General features: G+C 34.1%; 1 protein-coding gene across 7 annotated transcripts in view; it reads right to left on the reverse strand.

The window, feature by feature from the left end:
* Nucleotides 1–19719, reverse strand: part of lap (phosphatidylinositol-binding clathrin assembly protein lap) — a 31041-nt gene that overhangs the window by 6143 nt on the left and 5179 nt on the right. For 2 of the 7 annotated variants that reach the window (XM_013310612.1, XM_013310606.1), the window contains exons 2-11: nt 16084–16226; nt 9794–9869; nt 5112–5180; nt 3190–3292; nt 2631–2798; nt 2381–2519; nt 1923–2068; nt 1652–1820; nt 1142–1198; nt 47–245 (exon numbers count right to left, since the gene is read on the reverse strand). In XM_013310612.1, coding sequence (XP_013166066.1) covers nt 47–245; nt 1142–1198; nt 1652–1820; nt 1923–2068; nt 2381–2519; nt 2631–2798; nt 3190–3292; nt 5112–5180; nt 9794–9869; nt 16084–16226 — 1269 coding nt within the window. Of the gene's footprint in view, nt 1–46; nt 246–1141; nt 1199–1651; nt 1821–1922; nt 2069–2380; nt 2520–2630; nt 2799–3189; nt 3293–5111; nt 5181–5905; nt 5927–9793; nt 9870–16083; nt 16227–19719 lie in introns of all 7 variants that reach the window. The other 5 variants (XM_013310607.1, XM_013310609.1, XM_013310608.1 and 2 more) reach the window with 5 other exon arrangements.

Raw genomic sequence — 19719 nt, forward strand, 5'->3', positions numbered from 1 at the left:
TGATTTAAGAGAAAACTTATTATAAAATAAAGAAAAAATGACTTACCACCAAACATATCAGCGAATGGATTGCCGAGAGACAAGAGATCATCTGACGCTTTACTGTTGGTACTGACAGTATCCGCCGGACTCGGTCCGAACAGATCCACTATGGATTGATTTTGATTCTGGTTTTGGTTCTGCGGTGTCGAAGTCGACAGGAATGGATTGTTCGCAGCGGAGTTGGTTGGCGATTGGACCTTATTCTGAAAGTGTTTAGGTTGATTTTAGATTGTGTTTGGTTCAGGCGACTCCCAAACACCTTAAATATGATTTTAACAAAACAATCCATATGAAGATCCAGTATCCTTTTTGATGTATGGAAATGAAAATGGTATCCCAGAGTACACTTTTTTTTACACAAATTAGGTAATATTATTTTTTTATGTGATTTCGAATAAACTTCCCGATGCCTTTTATGACAAATGGAGAAAAAAGGAAAGATATGCGATTTAAATTTTACTAATATTATAAATGCGAATGCTTAGATGGATGGATGGATGTTTAAAGGTATCTCCAGAACGGCTGAACGGATCTCTATGAAATTTGGCATACATATAGAACATTATCTGGAAGAACACACAGTCTACTAATTAAGTTTTTTTTTTAATCCGCGCAGAACGAGTCGCAGGTAACAGCTAGTATAGATATATGTTTGAAATCCGACTCTAACCGGTAAATTTAACCTTATTTATTTTGATTGTAATTTAAATAAACAAAAAAGTGCATATGAAAAGAAAAATTATACCAAAAATGAACACGAATACCCAATAACATATAAAGCGTATAAACAAACATAACAACATCCTTTTTGTATATAAATGTAGTCCCATTTTCAAGCATTCCCGTGACACCGAATTTCCACTACTAAAATTTGTAACAAAACATATAATTGTCTTTGTCTTTCCAAAGAACATCAGTATCACAATATCGCTATCCCTCTCATTAAGTTTGAACAGAAAGAGATAGCAACATTGGTCAAGTTTTACGTAATTTGAAAACAAAGTTGTGAGTTTACAATATGTTTTTATACAAATAGTGTAGAGTGGAAACGCATGTATTGTACAAACAGACAAACGGAGCCTTCAATTGTATATCTTACTATTATAACTGACAAGTCCTCGTCACCTGTCAACTCATCGCCTTGCAATAAATGCACCTGCAAAATGTTCACACTAAACAATAAAATAATTTTAAAGCCAATTACATTTATTTCCATATTATGTGGAACATGGCTAACTCTAGTAACATTTATGATTTGCAGATCAGTTTACGACTCATCTGTGCGAATCAGATCAGTGTAGCGGGTCACAGATCAGCTCAATTGGAATATTATATAGATATGATTTGCGAGTCATCAGGCAATTTGCGGCTCGTCAGCTCAAATAGGTGCATCGATGAGTTGTGAGCTCTCAATTTGTTTGTTGAACCGCAGATCAAGTCAGGTTAAAAATTATTTCAGTGCTTTCACAATCATACTGACAATATTTTCGGTGTATGTGATATTAACCCTTGTTGTCATTTACTTAAAATATAATTTTGTCTGACTTTGGAAATGTTAAAACTGATGGTAATTGCTAGGTAGAAGCGACTGTAATCTTATCCTAAGTACCTTGTACTGTGTCATGGCTGCCTCCTCCTCAGCGAGGGCCTGCTGCCGCAGCGAGTCATCGATCAGCAAGCCTCCGTTGCTGTCGATACGTGATGATGCCGCCGCGTTGCCGAATGATGAAGATGTTGAAGAAAGTGCACCCATCACGCTCGCTACGTTCTTTTGAGCGCTGAAAATTTAGTATTATATAATATACGTACGTATACGTATCTGCGTACGTACGAGTACGTTGTTTAAATATAAACATGCTAAAAATGATAATAATGTGTACCTGGCAGTCTGAGTGGGAGTGTTGGCTGCGGATCCCTTCTTGCCCTCGAGCGAGGCGAGGTGACCCTCCAGCGCGTCCAGCAAGCTGCTGGGAGCCTTCGTCAGGTCCGGGATGTCGCCCTTGTCTATACCCACGTTCTCTGCCACCTGAACATAATATTATTATAAGTATAAAGCACTAACTGTCGCCCGCGGCTCCGTCCGCGGGTGTATATAAAAAAAACTAATTAGTAGGCCATGTGTTCTTCCAGACTATGTTCAACATCTATGCAAGATCCAAGCAGACGTTCTTGAGATATCTCCAAACAAATATCTATGCAAATATTCGCATTTTAATGGTAGTAAGATTTTGTCTAGACCGAGAAAGACGGAAATAACAATTTTTGTCTACAGACTTTGAGATATATAATACCAAAATCTCTCTCTCTCTCTCTCTTTGTCTCTCTTTTTGGCACTCACCTTAAGGAATTCACCGACTCTATCCATCCTGATGAGGAACTTCTTGTACAAGTCGAGCGCGTCGCGGCAATTCTTCTTGTTCATATCGAAATATTTCTCCAGGAGATTGATGATGCCATCATTGTAACATGCGAATAATCTGAAATTAAATAGACAATTTTAAATCCTTTTCTACTGTTTTCTACTGCTCAGTAGTCGTTAGGTACTAAACATAACTTTATAACAGCCTCAAAGACCAGTTTAAAGTTACCTGATGAGATCCCTGAAGAGTAGCATGAAGCACATATTAATGACGCCATTGGTGAGGTCGTTGGCTGTACAGTCAAACTCGAGCAGCGCGTCAAGCTGCGCCTGCAGCACCGGCAGAGTCTTCAGCAGCTTCTCCGCGTTCATCATACGCAGGGAACCCTCCTCCTTACTGTGGAAACCAAGTAAGTAACCGTCACACGACTTACACGTAGCGATAGCAAGTAAAACATAAAAATAATCTTTTTTTTATCTTGAAGTTTCTCGGTGTGATCAAAATTCATTGCTTCTTTCAAAACAACAAAAATTTTACTATCTCGATTTCTATAAATGGAGAGGTAATTGCTTTGAAATGTTAGCTTTTACTTCGTTCCGATTTAAACGCGTCTGTTGATATTGACAGTTCATACTACAAGCCGCCTACCATCAGCGTCAATGGCGAAAATCAAATAGGCACAGAGTACGACGTCTTACAGCCAGTCGATTAATAGAGCTCAGTGTGTATACATCATGATCAGTTGTTTTAAATTACCTTATTAACGTATCACGTATCAAATACTTACCCTCTCTTAACTTTGCAGAAGTCAAAGGCAACAGTTCGGTAAGACAACGCCTTCTCGTTCAGGTACTTGGCGTAGCGCCGGATGAACGGAGACATGTCATAGCCTGTACACAATAACCAACCATAATACATAGAAGATAAAACTCAAATTACAATACCTAATAATTAATTGAAATCGTGCTATATGGAGTGAAATGACTACAACATTCAGAGTCGCGTAATGCTATTGAAACAAACTCCTAATGTAGATTTCTCTCACTAAGGGTCACCTTAGTAATAAATTAAGAACCCTGAGTGCTGCAGTTAGAAGAGACAACAATATAGTGTACTGTGCATGTTAAACAAGCAAATGTACCTGTTTTTGTATTTATCAAACCTGTTGATGACCTTATGAATTTGGTAGATAACATACAAAGCGTTGGACAAACTGACAAACAATGCAAAAGGCATTATCAAGGTGAATTCAATTTAAATAAAGCTAAAAGCAGAGATTGAAAAAAAAAAATTTTTTTTAGATTTTTCAACGACAGATTTTTTGTGCACGTACTGTGTAAAATAAATAAAAGAGACAGATTAAAAAAATGTACATTTTTGTACAAATTTAAATAAAAGTTAAATGTTTTTTTTTTCTATAACGACAACTGCCAATATAACGTTTGTAAGTATTTTTTGTCATTCAAAGAAATTAAAAAAAAAAGCATTGAAAAAACTATGCTAACAAAACTAAGATGACAAAAAACGTGCGATGATCTCGAACTATAAAACTATAAAAGTCAAACATTGTTGTGCAAAACTATCTACGGGATGCAGTGTAGGGTTGCCATCATTGCAAAAAGAAAAAAAAAACTTAAAAGATTACTACAAACACGTAGCTATTAAAAACTAAGCGTGAAGCAATACAATATAAAAAAATCAAATATCTTGGAAACCACTTACCGCCTTATCGGACGGAATTTAGGTAAAGCATTTGAACAAGAAAAAAATTAAGATAAGTACATACATAATAAATATAGGGTTTTTAATTTCAGTCTTGAACATAATCAAATATCAGTTGTTATATAATACTTAAAGTTAGAAAAATCCTAAGCAAGATATAAAAAAAATGTATTGTTACACACATGAAAAAAGCAAAAATTTCTTAACAATAATTTTTTTTTGTGTAAAAATTGCACGAAATGAGAAATTGACAAAAAGTACTAAGTAAATGATAAAATATGCGATATTAATTCCACATTATAACTTTTTATGGAAATATAGGATGTTATTAGATTCGAGATGGCAACCCTATCTAGTTTAGATTTTTAATCTACATTTGCAGAGCACACGATTCGAATATCAACGAAATTCGAGTATTTGTATTAAGTTACATTTATGCAAAAAAAAAATGAAATGAACCACTAATTGTGTACTCGATTTGAGATTTCTTAATGCTGCAAAAATTCACTATAATAAATATTATTAGGTAGGTACAGTCAAAGAATTAAATTCCCTTCCCACTTAGGTTCGAATATCAAACAGAAAATTGACACTATAATACGTATGACGCGAGGTGCTACTATCTCAATTATTTCTGTCAGAAAATGTGTACAACGTTCATGGCCACAGACGATGTTATAAAAGTAATAACATGACAGCTATAGTATGAAAAGGACACCGTGAAACTTTTTGTCATTGACACAAGGGCGTTAGTGACCTATCATACTTTAGTTTGACGTATGCAAACCGGGTCAGATATTCTTATCGGTCTATATATTCAGATATTCACCGAAGGGTAGGAAATATATTTCCTCGACTGCACAAAATAATGCGAATATAACAGCTCTATCATTGTCTATTGCAAGTATTTCGTAATCCCAAATTCCGAGTACACACAACTAAAATGACAAACAAATAAAATGAAACAAAAACCTCAATAAATCTAACCAGTTTCATCCGTTTCAGATTTTCTGTTCATACTGTATCCGAGAATTGACACAGCTATCTCACATATGCCTAGAACGTTACGTAATCAAGGATAAACTAAAGCAAAACCAAAACAGAAAATTATCTATGATTCGAAATACAATTAATATTGGTAAGAGAGTTGTACGTAATATAAAGTCTTCTAGTTGTCTATGGCATTGTCATTCTTGTTGCCTCAAAACGTACATGAAATCCCTAACGAAATCATTCCAAATAAAACCATCAAATCTGTTAACTTTTCGTTACAAATTATCAATCCTTTGTATTAATTATCGTGTATTTTATTGTAAAAAGTGTCAGTCATATAATTTTTTAATGACTTACATATTATTTGGATACGAATTACTACTATATTTTTTAATCTAAATCAACAAATAAGTGTAAAATTTTCTTGCCTTCTTATAATAATATTCTAAATATCTAGAACTATAGCATAAATCTCGTATCTCACAAGTACTGTATTCATTGCCAATAAAATCAATACGATGCGGGCTCTGTTAAATGATCATTAAGGTGACCTCTCTCGGCCACGATCGTATTAATTGACCATTGACAATACCCTTTCTTTTTTCTAAAAAGCAAATGCCTTATAATTTTCGGCCAGTATTTGACACACAAAAACAAAGCTAACCTTTTTTTTGTAAGCTGTGAAAAAACATGAACAAAAAAATTGCACCCACATCCATAAGCGTGCTGGTAACACTACACCGACAGACAGACAGACAGACAGACAAGCGTGGTATTGTATAACTCACCGATCCTCGCACCGGCCGCGCCTTGCCGAAAGCGATAGAAATTAGAAATAATTAATTACACATTGGAAATTTTACAAGTGATTTGTGATAAATCAGCACAAGTTTTTATGAAATAAATGATTAACATCTGAAATATAATTAAAATATTTTCAATACAAGAACAAACTTCTTATTGTGGCAAAAAGATGCAGGAGTTCATATTTTATTGCCAAATAAATTTAAAAAAAAATGTGTTAGTTTTTATATATTTAAAGCCGGCCCGATATAATATCGCTACCCTTATCCCGCTTACGTAGGGTAGATGCAACAGTTTTATGCCCTACAATAATCTTCCGTTTACACTCCCTTCTAAACATATCGACTTTCACAAAATCCATCTCTTCTTAGGCATACTTTTACCGGTATAACCCTCGATATGCATACTTAGAGACCGAACTTATAATATTAATCAATCAAAAATCATCATCAGCTCACTATACGTCCCCACCGAGAAGCTCGGAGCCTAACCTAAGTTAAGGGTGATTAGGCCATAGTCAACCACGCTGGCCAAGTGAGGGTTGGTTGACTTCACACAATCTTTGAATTTCTTCTCAAATTTGTGCAGGTTGCATCACGATGTTTTCCTTCACCGTAAGAACGTCGTATAAATGTACATATGTTAATCGGAAATCGAAAAACATATTGGTACATGGCGGGATTCGAACCCAAGACCTGCACATTGCAAGTCAAGTGCTTGACCCCTGAGCTACCGACGCTCTTAATTAATATTAATATTAGTAAATATAGTTTGAGCTCGCATTAACGACCTTTTGTAAATCAGACAGAGATGAAGGATATTCTATTGCATAAAATCAATTGACCCTACAAAGTCAAATTTGTAAGCGAGACGGTGACTGGCGGACAAGCCTTGTTGTAAAGTTACATTGAGTAATACGGTTATTGCCACACGATATCACGTAAGTAAATCGAGTAATAAAAAGAATCAATAAATTCATTAGTAATTGTTTATTTTATAGTGACATCAACGTTCATTGGACTTATTTTATCGTGAAGAAACAATGTGACATATCAAATCCATTGGTCTAATGTCACTTTCACTAGCCTGGTGTGTTGCTCCGGTGGCGGTGACGTCACTGGTTGCTATTTTTATCGTATGTAACGTGGATATTTTCATGTTTGTGTGAATTATTCGTATAAGAATGATAAGCGGAACACCTGATTGGCCGAGATCAATCAAAAATGTTGATGGTTTCAATTTTATTTTTTTTAATTTAAACAGAATTTAGACAAGACATATATAGTCTAAATAACCTAGAGCAAGCAAATCGTTTACGTTTAATCGGATCATATGAAACAAGTGCAGGAAGGGGACATTTCTAGCTGGTCTCGCGCACGGGTGCCAGGGGTCTACGGCCCGCAACTGACCCATAATAGGTTCCGTGACCTTATAGAGGACTCGATAGCTAATGATATTGTTTGTCGCTCAGTCCGTATGCACTAGAGGTAATTGATTACATTGTAAGGTGTTTTATTATCACTCATGATAGCTTAGTTCACTGACATAACTCACGAGCATTTTGTTATATGTCTCAAGTGTGAATGAAAATATAAATAACTATAGAACATAAAATAAACCTATTTGCCTTTTTAATTGTGTCGTGATTTAACACTCAAAAATCTTTTTTTAAATTACTTAAATCAAATAAATTTAATAAAAATAACTTTTTAATTAATCTTACTGATATTATAAATGCGAATGTTTGAATGGATGGATGTTTGTTTGAAGGTATCACCAGAACGGCTGAGTGGAAGTCGTTGAAATTTGGCATAGATGAAGAACATAGTCTGGAAGAATACATAGGCTTTTACCTCTCTTTTTCATTCCACGCGGACGGAGTCGCGAGCGACAGCTAGTTAGTACTTAACTTGTTTGTATTATTTTACTTTTACGTCATTTACCACATATTATTATGGTTAAGTATTTATATACAGATTATGATTACTAACACCATTATAAAGAAAACAATCGCATCTTCTGTCTCTCTCTACGTTATGCATTGCAGTCAGCTGTTCACAAAGGTCATCGTCCTCGGGTCATTGGGGTACGAGCTGACACGGTTCCATTGCGTAAAATTTTGGCTCTCGCGTTATGTGACGCAAACTTATTCATCTCATTTTACCTAATATATCATAATTAGGAGTTTTATTGTAAACTGGCGTTATTAAAATTAAGTTATAGATTCTTTTTCGATAGTTAGTTAAGTTATTTGCCATTTTGATCCTCTGGAGCCGGATCTTGACACAATAAGGTAACAATGTAAATAACAATTTCCTTTATAGTAGAAATTAATAGGAGACCCATGATTCCGTGTGATTGTGGGGGGATTATTAATCACTGCTAGTTACATATTTGCTAAAATTTATTTTAGGCGTCTTCACGGATTTATAACTATTAAAGTCAGTAAGGGCCTTGCGTTACATGGCTAAAAGAAATAAACATTAGTGTCAAGGTCAGACTTCGTTATTTTGTGAGATTTGTACAAATAATTTTGCTTTAAAAATAGAGGCAATTGACGCGAACATTACATTTATATAATGTGTTGGCAGTGTCAAAACCAAGGACTATGTAATCTATGATGTAATCAGCTGTTTGTAGGCGAGATAGGTCGATGAACTCCGCTTTAACAGGATGTCCCCAGTGTTGCCTATATGTATAATATTCATAAATCATCACGCTCGTAAAATGACTAAGCAGAGTCATATCGAATTTTTCAGGGTTTTCGAAACACTCTTTGTACTTTATGGCTACAGTAAACCTTCTCAAAGATATCTACTACATTATGCTTGTGATAAAGATAAGTAGTAAACTTATCTTTACCAATACTGCCTCTTAGATGTATTGATTCAAACTAGATGAATAAAGTGTCTAGTTGTGGCCGGGTTTTAAGATGTAGGGACGTTATCCCACCCCAGTTGTACGGCGGATATGCGTAGACATTTGATAATATTAAAATGCTCGTGCGCCAAGCGACGCCGGGCCGACGCGTCTTGTTTATTACATTTTGCAGACAGACTGTCTATTGAAGTTAAATTATGACACCCCTCTGGATCTATATTGCCAAAAACTTTCATTTTATTAAGATTAAAAATAAAAAAGGGAAGTTATGACGTATTTAATTTAATGTCTTTAATATTGAACTTTTTTTAATTTCATTTAAATTAAAAACCTATATTTTAGTATCAGAAATCTTATATAAATTGTTATACGATAAGCCTAATAAGCCTGGTTGTTATATCCCCTACCATCAATTCTCACAGCCTTGTCGTCGAGGAAATTACGTTATTACTTATTTCTTTGTAACGTTAAAGCGTGGGTATTTTCAATTATTTTTCTATAGAAAAAGTTAAATGAGACAAACGCTTGCTTTATTCACTACTTATACACGGAACTAAGGATAAATTATGAATTAATCTTATTCCTGTGAGTATAGTAATATTCGAGTTTTTATTTAATTCTAGCTTATAGTAATGAATAAAAATTACAATTCATTTTGACTTACAAAATTAGAGGAATTAAAACATTTTAAATAACTCGATCACTTTGAACAATACGAACGAAACTCGACTAAATATACTGAAACCAATGGTAAGGGCTAAAATGTTATTCCAGTTTCATATCCTTAGAACATCCTCTAAAAGAGGAAGTTTCTGTCGGCAATTTGTTTAACAACATTATCTTTCACATATAAAGCTATTCCAAAGCTAATCACTAATATATCATTGCTATTAATTTCTCAATTTGCCAGCTTAAAAGGTAAATCATACTTAACTACTAGGTACTTAAGATTTAAAATTGAATAAATAAGTATATTAACTTCAAATACATACCTTGCACCCCGCTTTTATCTAAGAAATTACTTAGTTGAAACGTTGAATTACTCGACGCCAGATATTGTGTGAATCTCTGAAATAGAAATTAAACATTATTTAATATATTAACCAGCTTTGGTATTATTAGTTAACTATGTTCTACATGTATGACAAATTTCATCAAGATACGTTGAGCCTTACCGAAAGTACATTCTAACAAACATCCATTAATCCATCTAAACATTCGCAATTATAATATTAGTAAGAAATAAAATCAATGCTAATAATAGGTCTTCAACATTTAGTTCTGACATTTAAATGAGTTAAAAAAAAGTGAAGGACAACATGTATTAAAATCTGATTAATAGAAGAAGTTTGGTGGGCAGCGGGAACATCACCTAATGTTAGTCGATCTACGCACATTGACATCCGTATTACCAGAGGACCTGCAAACGCGATGCCAATCCTTTAAGACCTACTCTCTTTTCATGTCTGTAAGCTATAGAAGGTTACACAGTCTGTATTTTCTATATTTTGATGAGCAAATAAATTAAACAATTTTTGTTTTCTTACTACACGCTTACGTATAAAATTATAAAATTTTGAGCAGTATGCAATTTAGAAAAAAAAACCATATTCCATATTTGCGTTGCTTATAATGAAAATCCAATTTTTAAAAATTATTGGCTCGCTGCGAGCTATCTCGATTCTGACGGGAAGGGAAGGCCGATGCATATATGCATATTATAGGATTGTTTTTTTTGCCGACGAAGTCACGGGCGACCCCTAGTCGTAATATTAACCGGAAATAACATGTTTCAAGTATATGTAATTATCATTGCAAATTTTTATTCTTTTATGATATAAAATAATCAAGGCTAGATAAAAAATTGATACAGGTGCAAAATAACAAAAAATACATTCAACTTGAGAACCTTTTTAAAGTGGTCTAAATGAGCTGAATGTCAAATTTTCATCTGCAGACCTTTTTAGAAAAACATTGCATTCGTTTCTAGATCTTAAATTCCATTAAATTGTTCATTCGAGATTGAAATCAATGGTAAGGTTCCGATGTTACAATATCAAATGCCAGCAATAATCTTCTAAGTCATCACATAGCATTTACGTTTTTGTCTTCTTCTTGTATATATAATTTTAGAATAGTGTGATAGAGACAGAAAAGTATGCAAACTTGACCTCTGTGCGTCTCTCGCTTCGACCAATAAAATGCATTTGACCTTTTCCACGAACAAATCGTTTAAATGTGAAGTTATTTTAAAGAAGAAAAAACCTAATGTATGTTATCTTTAATTCTTATTGTTATCGTGGTTATAAAAAATGCCCGGAAAGAATATTGAAATTTACAATATATTCAAACTTCAAAATAAAATTAAAGGGTCAGCCATTAATCAGGCGATGCTTTTAGTAATATTATGACAGTGGGGGGCTTTGATACTCGCTAATAAGACTAACCCTTACTATACTTAAATTCACTTGTATTTTTAAATAATGCTTATAATTTGAAAATACTATGATTTTTTTTCAATCGGAAGGTAATTATACTACATCTAGTTTAAGCTTCCCTCCATCCTCGTGGTTCCTTTAACACGGAATGAGAGATACGAAAAAAATTTGTATACAGATATGTCGGCAATGAAAACCCACGTTTAGATTCTATAAACTTGATTAATACAAGTAACGATAACAAATGCAGATATCTGAGGGCAAAAAGGATACTGTTATTCCTTTCAGTAATGTAATTTAAATTAGGTCATATTAATCAGTCTGTCAGGCTTTTAAGTCTGCCTGTATTTAGGTTGTGTTAAACGTGAGCGTTACTTCGCGTCGTCAGCTTAGATAATTAAGTTACCAACTTGGTCAAGTTACTAAGAATACAGTTTTACAAAATAAAGTTTTCAAGAGAATAAAATTTTAGTTTCTATATAGTTTACATATTTTGCGTATATTTTATTAATTTATGGATATTTTTGTTATCGTTTTTCTTTACTTGTATTTGAAATTAATCTATAATTATTTACATACGATAAGATATAAACATATTAGTCATCCAAACCAAACGTTATTTTTTTTTCTGGAGTTATCATAGACTGAAGAATTTACCTACATCTTACTCATAAATGCGAATGAGAAGATGGATGGATGGATGTTTGTTAGAACGTATCTCCGGAACGGCTCAACGGATTTTGTTGAAATTTGTCAAAGATGTAGAACATAGTCTGGAAGAGCACATAGGCTACTATTATTCTTTAATTCCGCACAAACAGAGTTGCGGGCGACAGCTAGTTAATTATATCGGCAACTAAGACTGCAAAGTTAGTACAAAAAGTATATTTATTCCTGGAAGACTGATGTACCTACTTGATAAGGGAGGTTAACTCAAAGGTGCATCAATTCATCTCATGCAATAATAATTGTTACATAAAAAACCACCTTAACTCAAGGAAATAAAACATATTTTACATTAGCAAAGCTATAAGTGAGTTTCCAGCAAATTATGGCGAAGTTTTTCAAACAGCTCCATGTATTTGTTATTAGAAAAAAAATTGATGATGACAAATTAATTTACACCTTTTGATTAGTATAAATATAAGTAAAAATCTAACTCATACTGTTTTTTTTTAATACCACTAACGTGTAGGCAAAACACAACGGGCATTACAAAACAGGCTCCCAAATCTTCCTAACCCTATATCCAATCCAATAATATGCCAATGATTTGGCTTGGATTTTTAAGCAACAGCTTGGCTGGTGTTACCTAATAATTATTTTGTTACATACAAGCTGTGTCTTCGTCTGCGCGGAATTAAAAGAAAACTTAATAAGTAGCCTATGTGTTCTTTCAGACTATGTTCTACATCTGTGCAAAATTTTATCAAGATCCGTTGAGCCGTTCCGGAGTTACCTTCTGAGAAACATCCATCCATCTATCTAAACTTTCGAGTTTATAATATTAGTAAGATTAAAAAAGATCCATGTTTCTTAGTAATTTGTTTTTTAATATCATCATCATCATCATCAGCTCACTATACGTCCCCACCGAGGGGCTCGGAGCCTAACCTAAGTTAAGGGTGATTAGGACATAGTCAACCACGCTGGCCCAGTGCGGGTTGGTTGACTTCACACATATCTTTGAATTTCTTCCCAGATATGTGCAGGTTGCACCACGATGTTTTCCTTCACCGTAAGAACGTCGGATAAATGTACATATGTAAATCGGAAATCGAAAAACACATTGGTACATGGCAGGATTCGAACCCAGGACCTGCAGATTACAAGTCAAGTGCTTGACCACGAAGCCACCGACGCTCTCGTTTTTTAGCATAGAGCTTATTAAATATTAGAACAGATTTATAACTTTATATTTTCATTATATCCACGTGTCGCGTGCAACATGCGATAGTAATATTCAAAATCCAACTTTTAATCAACAATACGAAAACAAAGAACGCTGTAAAAATTATGTATTTATAAAACTCATTACATTTCTACGTGTTTATCGTAAACCTTACTAGTTGTACGGTAATTTACCGTAGCCAATGGGGAACTATGGAAATGGATTTTTTTATATAAGTTTGGTTTAAAATTTATAATGCTAATACAGAATTTTGCGTGGTTGTTAAACTACATTTTGTTGTAAAAAACCATCATCACCAACCTGCCCTTATCACTGCTGAGGATAGGCACAGTATATATAAAGTAGTCTCTATATATCTCTATCAGTCATTTCTGAATCTACTCCTATTCTACGCATATCCTCTTTCATACAATCCATCCATATATTCTTTGGTCTCTACCTTTGTCCTTCTACATTCAATCTCATTTATTTTGCTTATATCATCAGCATCCCTTCGCATAACATGTCCAAAAGACGTTTGTTGTTAAAAAATGCTGCCGAACAATTGTTTGCAACTTATAAACCTTTTTTTAGTATTAATATAACGCACGTAGAAAGACTTAGCGTGAAATTGCACTGCGGTAACACATAAAAAAACTGTTATCGCTATTTTCTCGAGAATGGAAAACATGTTATACTAGCTGCCGCCCGCGACTCCGTCCGTGATAAAAGAAAACTTTATTAGCCTAGGTGTACTTCCATACTTATAAAGCTGTTATACAAGCGTGCTAAATTTTATCAAAACCCCTTTAGCCTGTTTCTGAGACAACTTCAAACAAACATCCATCCATTTAAATAAATTTTTGCACAGTGGAAACGGACAGTAACATATTGTATGCGTTATTGAATATTAATTGAACAGAGTCCGATGGTAGGTATATATATGACACGCGACATCGCCTGGCGCCGTATGCGTCAGAGTATATCACTTGTGTCAATAAAATGTGTGTTTTAGCATACTAGAATTAAATTAGGAATTTTTAAACAATAAAAAAGACTTCAGTCAATGATAAAATGATAATAAAATTAAGAGACAAAAATAATTTAGGAGAAGAGAGGTGTGTCAGAACCGTCTAAAAATAAAGTCCATAGTCTCTGCCTTCCCCTCTGGATTACAGGCGTCAGTTATGATGTTGTCGTAAAGAAAAAAAATTGTTATGTTCGTTTTAAAGACAAAATTTTTATAAAGATGATTCAAACTAGCCCAAATTTGATGAGGTGTTGTTTCATTACTAAGTATCCATGTCCACCTTCCAGCTACATCATCATATCAGCATAATTTCATCATAATATTATATTTTCATCGATTTACAAATATACGCAAAATTTTAACTCAAACATTAACCGGGAAGTTGATTTATTTTGTACGATTTGATTACAAACATCGAGACATTTGAAATAAAATCTTGTAAAAATGCAATGGACATCGAAAATTATCTTTTTTTAAAGAATTGACGATCGAATAAATGCAAAAAAATTAGATAACATGTTATCGAGCAGATAAATAGGTTTGTAACGTGCAAATTTATAACTTATACTACAGCATTAAAGTTCAAAATGGAGCACAACTTAAGAGAACAGTCAATATTAAGCCGACCGCGACCTACATCAACTTTGCCCGTGGTATGGAAAACTTGTTCAAGTAATGCATTTCTTTTTTAATAGAAACCGTCTACATTATGTACTATACGAAGATTCACTGCTGACATATTTAAAAAGATATTTGAAGATGAGAAAATTTTCTAAAAAAAAACAGTCAATTTGGCATCGCCGACAAATTTCTTATAGTGGGTCTCTGACGCCATCTCTATCTTTCATCATTGACAAAACAGAGATAACAATATACATAAACGGAGATTCTGGACTCAGAAATCCACGGTTAGGGATGATAAAAACTCTTTTTTAAGTTGCAAATAATGTTCAAACTCTGTATTTGAATAAAAAAATAAAAAAACACGACTGCACACATTTTTAACGAAGTGCATACGTCAAAGCAAGTACTCCCTATGATAAGTAATTAAGCATAAAATAATCTTTATCGGCATAGTTACAAATTATTATCAAAACATTGGTCGATATAGGAACAAACGTTTTTTTTTTAAATATCCTTGACCAAATGGCGTCAGAGAAACTTAACACTGGGTGTGTGTTGGTTATTCGTGAATTACAAATTACTTGATTGTTCACTAAATTGTTAAATGTTTTGCCTAAAAACTCTGTTCTAAATCAAACTTGTGTGAGTGGTTGGTATTAAATTTTCCATCTATTTTTTTTAAATCTCATTACAATTTTCTGTGATAGTGCATTTGCTGATAAAAGCCGAAACACTCGAGTCACCTAATCATGATGTCACATTATTGCTGGTTAACTTTTTTATTTATAATTGCCAGTTACAACGAATCTATCTCGAATTACCTATGAACTATATCATTTTAATAGACGCTTCAACAAAAATCATACAAACAAAACTGTCACACGATTTTGTGTCACAGTCGACGCCGCGTCAGTGGAAAATCGCTTATGGACCTTCATAGAAATTGGCAAATGAAAAAGTATCGTGACTTCAAATAAATAATATATTTATAAAAACAGCTAAACTAGTATTATTTCGCGGACGCGGCCCGTCGCTCACTGACAACACTGACAAACTAGTCGGTGCCGCCACCGGACGAATGTACGGGAGTGTTTAGCCGTTTAAATAATATATCTTTGTATACAATATACTGTTAACATTGGTCATGGTAGGCAGGTTTATCTATGCACTTTGAAGACCCCGGGACTGTACAGTCACAATCGAGGATGGCCACCGAGGAAGGTCTCCGAGGTTTAGTGAGTTACCTGTTGAAGGTTTCTCCCAACACAAAAACATAGTTCTAATCCTGTGAGCACTTACCTCATTGCCATATGCTAGTAGATGATGCACAGTCAGCAAGGCTTTGTACACCACCACCCAGTTGGTGTTCTGAGTTCTCTCCACCAGTAGATTGGCCAGCTGCGGTATGGATACGTTGGGCTCGTTTGTGCAGTGGACGAGATCTGAAAGAGAGAGAAATAAAATGTGACGTCAAACATCGTCATTGGGTGATCACATTTATTTATGTTCTTAGTACTCTAGTAGAGAAGTGAATCTCATGAAACGGTTCTGTCTGATTTTGCGACACTCAGTCACGGAAAGGATATCCATCCTTGCAATCTATCGTTAACAAGAAAACAAGAAGCTTAATATATACTCTTAATATATTATATAAATTACAGATACACGGATACGCGTAGATTTAACATTTAAAATAATATTAATAACTAGTCTTTTCTATCGTCCCCATTTTTTTCTAAATCCAACACGACCTATAGTAAGTTTATTCATAAACTGCGTTTTCATAAATCACAGAAGTTTCAACTATGTTGCGTACTTAAAAGGTTAGAGGAGAATAAACAGAAAAGAGATATTTCTTTTCCTATGCAAATTCACTTCTCTTTCCCATACTTATTACAAAAGGGAAGGGAAAGGGGACTAGAATTGGACACGATACTCATCAGACGAATCCATAACTAGTAACCATATTAATTCACAGATCTATATCTCAGAGTACTAGATATGTCTTTAATAAGTCTATTATCGCATGTTAATAACATCAAATGCATCGGGTCAAGACCGAGCTTAATGGCACCGACCTCACTGGAAGCGGCCTTGGTGGGAGAGAGCCGAATTAACACGGACCTATTGAAACATGCTATGTTACGTATTTGATTCTAATGGTGTGGAAGTTGCAATGTTGCAAATATGTGTAACCGTTAGTTCACACTGTCGAAACATTCACATTATTTAAATAATAAGACTATCTTGTCAATGTATCAGAAATCTTATAGAAGACTAGTTGTCGACCGCGACTCCGTCGACACCGATTAAAGAAAAATAATTGGTAGCCTATGTGTTCTTCCAGACTGTTCTATATCCATGCCAAAATTCAGCGATACATGCAACCAGTTCTGGAGGTATCTTCTAATAAACATCCATCCATCCATTCGCATTTATAACATTAGTAAGTCTAATTCAGTGTGAGCAAATAGTGTAAATTCATTGGATCCTACATTATTAAGATTCAATCTCTAGGTAGAAAGTGTTTTGTGTGAAATTCAATTGAACATAGTCACTCTATGACAATTTATGCAAAGCATTTTTAAGAATTGCACGTGATTCATACAATCCAATATGTATCCAGAACTAACCTTACATCCAAGATTCTGTGACTTTATTTACCATGAAATTTAGTAGTTTTAAATTCAATAAGTTTTCAAGTTATTTTAATTTGGGGTAGATAGAGACACTCCGTTTGATTTTACCACATTATTTCCATGCGATGCCTCGTTGTCTAGGTGATGTGGGGTAAATAGTGCTCCCCCAATGTGGGATTTTACGCTGGCGTCAACTGTGGTTATTCCCTTTTTTTATTTGAGTTCTATGACGTCACACTTCTTAGTACTTTAGTCTTGTGATTTGAACGTTAAACTTCTTTACCTACATAGTCAATGTAACCATCTCCTTCCAAAATGTTTAGAAAAACCTTAGCAACTTTCAAGGTATATCCAGAACGGCTCAACGGAGCTTGATGAAATTTGGCATGGATGTAGAACATAGTCTGGAAGAACACATAGGTTACTAAATTTTTTTTTTATTCCGCGCTCGATAGCTCCTTATAGTTTTCCATACTTCTTATGCCTTGGTTACGTAAAATACCCATATTCGTGGAGTTGCAGAAACTATAGTCCCTACTCAAGTCCTCAATCTTTAATTGCCAACACATACCATGACCTCTATCAGCGTCAGGTCAATATCAATTACAACACTAATCGTATACTGAAATTGATAATTAAACAGGCGCACAATTTAGGCTGGAGCGGGCCATCTGGTCTCCGTTGTGCTGGCCGTGATTGCGTCGAACTGATAAATGGACGGACAGAACAGTTTCCTGCGATATCATATCAATACCACGGCAACTATGTTGCATTGTTGTTTTCCAAACTAAATAAAAACATACACGTCAACGCTTTTCACAGATGTTATGATATGGTTTAGTTACAAACTATGATTTTAAATACAAAGTTATTAAAGTGCTTTTATTTATGTATGTTGTGAATGATGAGAGCATTTTACGTCTTCGGAATCTATCCTTTTTATGGATGGTAGTAAGTATGGATTGTGTGAAAGGGGATATGCGTAAGAAAGCGGTAGATTCAGTTACGACGGCTGATAGAGATGCGTGGAGGAGTAGTACATACTGTGCAGACCTTCCGTAGGGAGAAGGGAATGTTAAACACAGCCATATAGCGAACAGTATGGACAGTTAATTGCAATTTATAAGACGATGTATTTGGTATCAGCTTATGTTCTACGTCTATTCGAATATATATACAGTTGCACAGACAGACATGTTATTTTTAGACTATTTCTATTTCAGTGCTGTCTGATGAGCAATTTCCAGGGAATCCTGATCTATATGGATGCATTAATTGCTCGTGATTGTCCTAACTATGTCTAGTTAACGCTTCACCCTTTATTGCTTGAATTAATTTGTCCATTTTAGATGCACTCCGTGGGATCAGTTTGATGCAATTTTCTAAAATAATTCGCGAGCTTTTATTATAAATTAGTTAGTATTAGTATTACTTAAGTTCACTTCGGTCGAGACAACTTAGGCATTTGAAAGTATTAAATTTTAGTATCTGGATGACCGAGCTTTGCTCGGTATTTTTTAAACTGTGTTTTTTGGAAATTATATTTAAGTACGAATTACTAATAAAATGAAATATGAATAATATTTTTCGATCTTACCGATAGAAAAAGTTAAGTTTATGTTTAAGTTGATTATCGATAAAACACGAATAAAATGACATTTTCTAAAAATGATTCCTAGCTAGATCGATATATCGCCCCCGAGACCCCCTATATACTAAATTTTATGAAAATCGTTGGAGCCGATTCCGAGATTCCAATTATATATATTGCTCATTTAAAGATATAAGATATTTCGTACACACAATATATTTGCGCTGCCTAACTTGATGGAGTATACGGGAGTAATTTAAGCCTTTTTTTAATCCACGCCGTCGAAGTCGCGGGCAGACAGGAAATCTGTTTCCTCGAAACATTATAAATGGCATTTTATGCCATCGGTTTTATAAATATGATGGTAAAATTAAAAAAGCGACATCAAAAAAGTAGGTTGAAATATTTTTCGTTATATTAATTACCATTTTTGAAACTTTATTAAAAAATTAGAAGGCTGAATAATGTTTCTTAAAACATTGTTTTCGAATCCTTGACCGAGGGTTACTAAAACTTTATATACTTAATTATTTACAATATCAGTACAAGGATAAAAAAAGCAAAAAAACCTCAAAAATTTTAAATTGAATCGATGAAATTATCGTTAAAATTGATCTCATCCAAAAACCTTTGGTGGACAAAAATCTGAACGAGATACTTTACATAAGAGCTTTTAAAAGTAGCCTATAATATTCCCGCGTCCAT

The sequence above is a fragment of the Papilio xuthus genome, unplaced genomic scaffold, assembly GCF_000836235.2.
Source record: "Papilio xuthus unplaced genomic scaffold, Pxut_1.1 DF827714.1, whole genome shotgun sequence".
NCBI classification, from domain to species: Eukaryota; Metazoa; Arthropoda; class Insecta; order Lepidoptera; family Papilionidae; genus Papilio; species Papilio xuthus.